Below are 7580 nucleotides of genomic sequence, written 5' to 3'. Positions count from 1 at the left end.
TTCCTTTTCCTTTTCTTTTCTTTTGTGTGTTTGTTTGTTTGTTTTGTTTGTTTCTCGGGTGCTCACTTGCATTGCTGCCGGGCGGGCAAAAAAAAAAAAAAAGGGGGGGAAAATGACATCTGTAGTCCCTGCACACACAAACAGGCAAACTTCGTCCATTCGCCAATTGCTCAGTACGGAAGGTGCGGGTATTGTTCCTGTGGATCTTCGCGGAGGGCGCTGCGTATAGGGTCAAAGAACGGGTGCTGCATCGCATCCCAGGCTAATATACGCTCTTGATGGTCCAGTCGAAGCATCTTATCCAGCAAATCTAACGCATGTACATCACACCATGATTCACATTGATCATTTATAAAAACGTACCATGGTTTTTTCATCCGTTTAAAAAATCCACCACTTCCAAACAAAAACCGAGGTAAAGAAATATCATACTTGCGAGCATACCGCGTAAGATCTTCTGTGCCAATAACTTCTAATATACGGTAAAGTTGATCTTCATTATTTTGACCACGAAAAAAAGGAAAAATACGAAATAACATCTCAGCCAAAATACATCCTACACTCCAAATGTCTAATGAATAATCATATAATCGTAAACCAAGAAGTAATTCTGGTGCCTTAAAGTTTCGTGTACCAACACAAACATTATAAGCCTGTCCATGAATGTAATATTCACCTAAACCCCAATCTGCAATACGTAATTTACGACGCTGATGATCAATAATAATGTTATGTGGTTTAATGTCACGGTGAAAAATACCATGGCTATGTGCAAAATGCAGGCAACGAAGTACTTCGTACATGTAATAACGCATATCAAAATTACTCAAGCTACCGGAATTCATAAGGCTACGGAAACTCTCTGCGGGCTCCAAATTCTCCGTCACAAGCACCGGTGTCCCCTCTGGTGAAATAGAGACAACATCTAGCAGGCGAAGTACATTTGGGCCACCGCATAAGTTCTGCAATATACTGATCTCACGGTGTATTTTCTTCAACCGAACAGGTTTGAGGATTTTCAAGACGCATAACTCCCCATTAGTTCGGTTACGACACCGAAAAACCTCCGAGTATTTACCACGTCCAATTTTTTGAATTAATTCATACGGCTCCCCACTGCTGTACTCAATCGTCGTCCTCTCGTAGTCCCAATAGGAAGGAGGCATATTATTGTTTACAAACCAAAAAGGATGTGAAATTACACCAGTTTCATGACGCCGCATTTCATTTTCTGTAAAAGTTCTGTTCACGTCAACTGTATTTTCACCGGTATTGTTTTGACTCTTGCAATCCGTTGTAACATGAGGCACATCACCGTTATTCTCTGGAGGTCGCGGTGAAGCAGGTGCCGGCCTGGTAACAGTAATAATTCTACTAATGGAATCCTGATCCGTCATAAGTTTACCTAATCTTCACTGTTAAATAAAACAATGTGTGAATGTATTTGTACACCCCTGGGGGAGGGGAAAGGGCTTGGGGTACGGGCACCGGAATCAAATCGTTTTTTAATTAAAACACACGCACGCATCCAAAGAAATAAAGAAAGAAATAAATAAAGAAAAAGAGTACATAATTAACGCCCAATATGAAGTTGCCCGTGTGTTTGTAGACGCACGCGGTTTGTCTGTTTCTTTCATACCCATCAATATCCCTGCACATTATTTTATTGCCGATATGTTTTGATGGAGGAGAAAATCAGCAAAGCAATACACAAAGACACACACACACACACACACACTTTCACTTCAGTCCATTGATACTCTCTTTTTTTCTTCCTTTTTCTTTTTTCTTTTTTTCTTTAAATGCCATTCATAGAAATAATAATAAATAATCCACACAGTGTAGTGCGATAGACCGCCTCTAATAATAATAATAATATATATATATATATACGCACATGTACTTGCATGTGAGACGTATGGCAATACAGAGGCGTAAAACTAACAATAGAAATGATGCTGGACATCCTTCTCCTTCACCGTCAGAGTGAATTTTTCAATCGGCCCTACGTTTAACGTTCTACACCTCCTTTCAGTTCATCAAACTCCTCCTCATCCTCCTCAATTATGTCGTCATCGTTCTCATATTGACCAAAACCGTCAATCTTTCCAAAGACATGTGGCGTCAACATGTCGCCGTATGGACTCACAGCCATTTCTGGTAAAAGAAAACCTCCCGCAGCTTCGGTGCCGTTTTCATCTCCAAAAACATCTAATTTTTGTAGCCGTTCAATTTCCCGCTCAATATCACGCAGGAACACCGACTTTCGTGCCGTCGATAAGGGAGACGCGGAGTTGTTCACTGCTCTTATTGGTGTCCCGGCTCCTCCCGTGTCATGCTGCAACGCAGTAATGGACGGGGACGTGTACGATGGATGCCCCGTGTCCTCCCCTTTCCGGGGCATTGGAGAGGCAACAAAGGTTGAAAATTCTCGCGACCGCAAACCGTCTTCGGGGTGCGGCAGCTGATCTCGGCGCTGTAGGTAGAAGGCAACTCGCTGCAGCAGTGAAATAAGATTGCCTGCATGAAGTGCCACTTCCTCTGCCCGCGGCAGCGACGAAGCCACCGAGGCATCCCCTTGCCCCTGCGGATGGGACGGTGTCGGTGGGAACATTGAAGACGGCACGGAAGGCAAGACGGCGCTTCTGCCACCACCACCACCACCACTGCGCCGCTTCTTTTCCGCGGGATGTGTATCTTCTCGCCCGTTTCCATTCTGTGAATATCGTTGAGGACCGCTCATATTTTTGTTATCGTCAACATCACGGCCAATATCATCTTCAAAATAAATGAGAATTGGCAGCTTCACATTTTCTTCGCCGTAAACGTCAAACCATTGGATGAACTGCGAGAGTGCATGTACAACGCCCGGCATGATGTTTGCAATGGCGTCGTGCAAAAGCCAGCGCCGCGACTTAGCGGACTGCGGTGTGATGGCAAATACTTTTTTTAGGTGGCGAATGTGCTTCATAGCACGACGTCGAGTGTACTGCAGTGCCTCCGTTGTGAGTTTTGCGTGCGGGATGCAAAAGTAAAACAAATCTCCCTCCTGCAGTTCGTTAATCGACCAAGAGCGTGTATTCACACCGATGAGACCGAGACTTGTGACACGCCCCCGCTGCCTTTGCGGTGGCTGCGCTGTTGTCGTTGTTGTTGTTGTTGGCTGTTGTGAAAGCAACGAGGCGTCCTCCGCCTCCTGCAGGATCTTTGCTATCGTGCGCTGCGCCTCACATTTGCCCTGGCGCCGGACCATTCCCTTCTCCTCCGTCGCCTGGTACACGGCGGTGCGGCTTAGCATGGACGTGGGGTGTGTGTTGTAAAACTGCGCAAGATCGCGGAAGAGTCGCAGACCGCGATGAAACTGAAGGATGAGATGCGCATCCTCCGCAGTCACGGGAGCCGGGCCATCCGGCGCATTTTTGACACTTTCCTCCTCACCGTCCGTGGTTGTGGAGGTGGAGGAAGAGGAGGAGGCACCTCTCATCGGTGCAGAAGATGTGAGACGATCACGTGGCCTCTGGAGTTGGCCCCGTCGCGCAGGCACAAGAAATGAATTCTTCGCTGAGGACTTCTGCCCCTTTGCCTCCGGAACTTGTTTGCCCGCATCCAACATGTACACGTCGTAGTATCGTAGTTTCTTTTGGGCACGGGAGTCGTGGATCGCAGCCGCAGGCACTGTGGCAACCGCGGTAGACGCCACACGTGAAGTACGACGTTGCTCATCCACGGCTGAGGTGGTCTTAAAAGATGGGGATGGAAGTGTTGCAAGTAACTCGCGTAGACTGTCATCTGCCGTTCCACGAAACGCAGCGGCAAATCTCGTGGCTGCAGCCGCGTCCCCTGTGGCAGCCTTGAAGGTGTAGTGAATGGCATAGCTCAGCACAATGAAGGTAAGACGCTGAAGTCGCTGATGGTCGGAGGTCTGAAGTAATGCATACATATCCCCTCCTCTCGTCTTCCCTTCCCTGTTATCCCCATTATTACCATTGTTATTCATGGTGGCGTTAACATCATTTGCCCTTCCCTGTTTCCCACCATCACCATCACTGGCATCGGCCAAATCCTTATTGCCATTTATGCGTGACGACAAAGATAATATCCGCTGCTCACCTTTGTTCCATCGTGATTCCTGTGTGGTAAAGAGGCGATGCACAGCAGCTCGCGAAGGACGGTCCGGTGTGTCCCACATGACCGCATCCAGCGTGTTCAACCTCACGCCGGTGACGTCCATAATCTCAAATATATCCCCACTCGCCGCATCGCCAAAGTACGACAAGGAAACAAGATTCAGATTCGATATAAGCGCGGAACGCATCTGCTGCGCCTCCACATGATAATTGCAGAACTCTGCAGCAACCAACTGACGTGCCCTCGGGTCTTGCGCAAGGCAAAGTCCTACCAGAATCGCCAATTCCACCGCCAGCACCAACGACACCTCGTCCACATTCACTCCGTCCCCGCCTCCCTCAAAATCGATAGAATTTGAAATGCCTCGATCATAGCCGCTGCCCGAGGCGTCCTCTCGGCAGCGAATTTCATGGAACGCCGCCAACCGTACACTCGTCTCCAGCAGCCGCGACAGAGAAGGACGATGCTGCACGAGATAAAAAGCCCCATTTCGGTAATATGGAGCGTGTTGCACAAGTAAACGTAAACAGCGCGCGGCAAGACAGGAAACGGTCGTCACATTGCAAAAAATGTCACGAGTAGCCATCTTCCTACCCTGAAGAAATTGCGGCCTGTCCTGCGCCGAATGATAAGTTGGATCCCTGTGACGGGGTTGACTCTCATTCACACCCCTTCCTGATGAATGCTTTTTCGTACGTTCGCCTAACGGAGAGACCGCGTCCCCTATAAGTGCTGCCAACGCGCGGTCCGCAAATAACATCAGCAGCGATTCACATAAACACAACTCCCAATGTGTCTCTTCCCCGTCATCCGCCTTTGAAATGTCACCGGCAGAGTTGTCAAGCGCATCCCTCAGAATAAGTGTTTCAAGAAGACATAGTGTGGCGTGTAAAGCATCATGATGACCTTCACGCCCAAGTTGAGTCGCGCACAATGCCGCCAATTCCTTTTTAAACGACACATTCGCCCACTCGGAAGGTGCACAATGGCGAAGAATAACATGCATGGACTCTATACATAAGGCACGTAAATCTCCACTTGGGGTCCGTATCGCTCAGTCGCAGCAAGACATCAAGAACCTCAGGCCCTGTGAGACGTGAATAGTGGGAGTTGGCAAGCTCCCGCACACAGGCCGCAATATGCAGCCGCAGCGACAAAGACAAATCCGGCAACCTCGCGGACGTTGCAGAAAGCCTTCCTGTTTCCGTTAAGGTGGTGCCGTTTGATGCCCCGTTCTCCGGCATCGCCACATCGCCCGTTGTTAAGTTTCTGACAGTGGCATGCGCTGCTGCGCTATTTGTGTACGCGTCCGTCGATGTCAGCACTGTCATGAGGATAGAAAGACACTCTGGGCTACTGAGGGCATCACGCACGTAGGAGTTTTTCGCCTGCGCCACAGTGCTACCATCACGCAGGAGCATAATGAAGAGCAGTTGAGCAGCTGCCAGACGAACAGTTAGGGGGAAATCATCGTACAGAAAATCTGACACAATCCCCACGGCGCCAAGGCGGTCCAATAGGTCCGTGCAGGTTGCGGAGAGCTCCATGGCCTCTACGGACACATACGAGCCCCGCCAGCCCTGCCCAAAGTGCTCGGATGGAATACAGCACGAGAACACCACTGTTTGCAGCAACAGAAGGGCGCTTTGGAAAAGGTGGCACACCGCATCCCCATCCGTCATCATATGCGGGGCGTGAAGAAGCGACAGCACCGTTGCCAGCAGCTCCGGCTGAAGCTCAAACACGACATGATGCAGCGCCAACAGTCTCTTCTGCAGCATCGTGGCTGCATGCGGAGATCGTCCTTCGTTATGCGCCCCGCGTTCCCGCTGCTCGTAGTGCGATTCACCACGTGCCTGTAGATTCGCGGGGCAGTGCTCAATCACATCCCGCAGCAGTTCCATGAATCCAGCGCCGTCCTCCACCGTCACAAAGGGCGCGTCACCACCCCGGTCATCACTGCCATGGCCACCCCACATCCTCCCGCCTGCTTGGGAAGTGGTGGACGGCACAAAGGCGGCTCCGTTTAAGCGGGACGCGAGTTGCAGCAACGCCTCCCCGCTCATAGTCACCGCCTCCACCTCCTCCGCAGTTAATGTCGCCGGCGGAGACGATGACATTTTCCCCCTCCCCTTTTCCTCCCCTTCCGTATTTCAGTGTATTTATTTGCTGTCGTCACAATTTTCTCCCTCTTTCTCTCTCTCTCTTTGTACTGCCGCGGTGGCAAAGTAAACGTAAAAAAAAAAAAAGAAAAAAAAACACACAAATATAAATATACATGTATATATATATATATGTATATCTGTATATACACTAGGAGTAAAACAACAAAAGTGGAACAACAAGCAAGTGTAAATAAACAAATAAAACACACAGGCAGAAACACAACCGTCATTTTAATTTCAAAGGATTCCTACTTTTATTCTTTGATAGTCTAGAGACAAATAGAAAAATAGAAAAATAAAAATAAAAATAAAAGCAAAATGTCCACGACTTTCTCTTTCTCTTTCTCTTTTTCTTTTTTTCTTTTTCTCTCTCTCTCTCTCTCACTCTTTATCTTTTCCATCTCCTCTTCATTCTCGTTACCTCGCTGTTTACATGTAGACGGATATGTTGCTCCCCCCCCTCCATCCATCCAACCTTCATCGTCATCATCATCATCATTTTCTTTTTCCCATCCTTGTCTCAAGTGGCTTTCTCATGACATTTATGGATATCCACAGAAGCCGCAATATATTACACACATACACACATATATATATATCCTCCTAATTGACATTCTTCTTTTTCTTCTCGGCATCCTCCTTTTCTTCGCCCTTCTTACTATCCTTCTTCTTGTCTGTTTTCATCTCCTGTCTTCTTTTCAGATTTTCCTCTACCAGTGCATCAAACTTACCACTAGCCTTATCAAAGAGTGCCGAGACGAGGCGATCATATTTATCCAAGGCCTCCAATGCATCTTGATACAACGTTGTGGTGGCCTTTTCACCCCCGTCCTCGGTTGTTGACTTCGCATTCTTATATGTGGGACCTGCAGCAGAGGAAGAACCCCGTTCCCCACCTCCCCCTGAAACCATTCCTTGTTGTCGTTGTTGTTTTTGATTCTTACTTGCTATCTTTGCATCCTGCTCATCAAAGACAACAACGCATTGATGCTGCTGATCCACAATACCTGCAAGCTTCTTGTCAAGAATAAGCTGAGACACCTGTGACTCTACCGTCTCCACATCAAGCTTCAGCAAAGAGGCAAGGTATGAGATCTGTACACGACTGTACGGCTCTAACAATTTCAATAAATGTCGCTCCAAAAGACTGGTGTACATTTCTGTAAGTCGTCTTTGTAAAACCTCGTCGGCAAGGAAAGGGGAATCTTTATTTTCATGCATGATACGATTGAAGAAATGTGTGTCCTGGTTGTTGTAAGCCTCCGCCACACCACGCAGTGCATCCAT

The 7580-nt window shown here is 48.1% G+C and overlaps 3 protein-coding genes across 3 annotated transcripts, besides 12 other annotated features; all 3 read right to left on the bottom strand.

Moving 5' to 3' along the window:
• Positions 1–7580: a sequence feature (heterozygous, Esmeraldo-like haplotype).
• Positions 22–53: a microsatellite.
• Positions 171–1397, bottom strand: Tc00.1047053503513.10 (casein kinase II, alpha chain, putative; the record flags this gene model as incomplete). The annotated part of the gene is made up of 1 exon (XM_800130.1): positions 171–1397. The coding sequence occupies one exon, from the start codon at positions 1395–1397 to the stop codon at positions 171–173; it is 1227 nt and encodes a 408-aa protein (XP_805223.1).
• Positions 1531–1566: a microsatellite.
• Positions 1709–1738: a microsatellite.
• Positions 1761–1800: a sequence feature (T-rich).
• Positions 1862–1892: a sequence feature (AT_rich).
• Positions 2012–5134, bottom strand: Tc00.1047053503513.20 (uncharacterized protein; the record flags this gene model as incomplete). The annotated part of the gene is made up of 1 exon (XM_800131.1): positions 2012–5134. The coding sequence occupies one exon, from the start codon at positions 5132–5134 to the stop codon at positions 2012–2014; it is 3123 nt and encodes a 1040-aa protein (XP_805224.1).
• Positions 3140–3170: a microsatellite.
• Positions 6365–6387: a microsatellite.
• Positions 6395–6439: a microsatellite.
• Positions 6585–6612: a microsatellite.
• Positions 6622–6681: a sequence feature (CT-rich).
• Positions 6897–7580, bottom strand: Tc00.1047053503513.40 (proteasome regulatory non-ATPase subunit 6, putative; the record flags this gene model as incomplete). Its single annotated transcript, XM_800132.1, has 1 exon — positions 6897–7580. A coding segment is annotated over one exon (684 nt), but the record flags the coding sequence as incomplete, so codon positions are not given.
• Positions 6907–6992: a sequence feature (CT-rich).

Source organism: Trypanosoma cruzi, genomic scaffold (assembly GCF_000209065.1).
Source record: "Trypanosoma cruzi strain CL Brener 1047053517155 genomic scaffold, whole genome shotgun sequence".
In the NCBI taxonomy this organism is placed as follows: domain Eukaryota; phylum Euglenozoa; class Kinetoplastea; order Trypanosomatida; family Trypanosomatidae; genus Trypanosoma; species Trypanosoma cruzi.
This window is presented reverse-complemented; position numbering and strand designations above follow the sequence as displayed.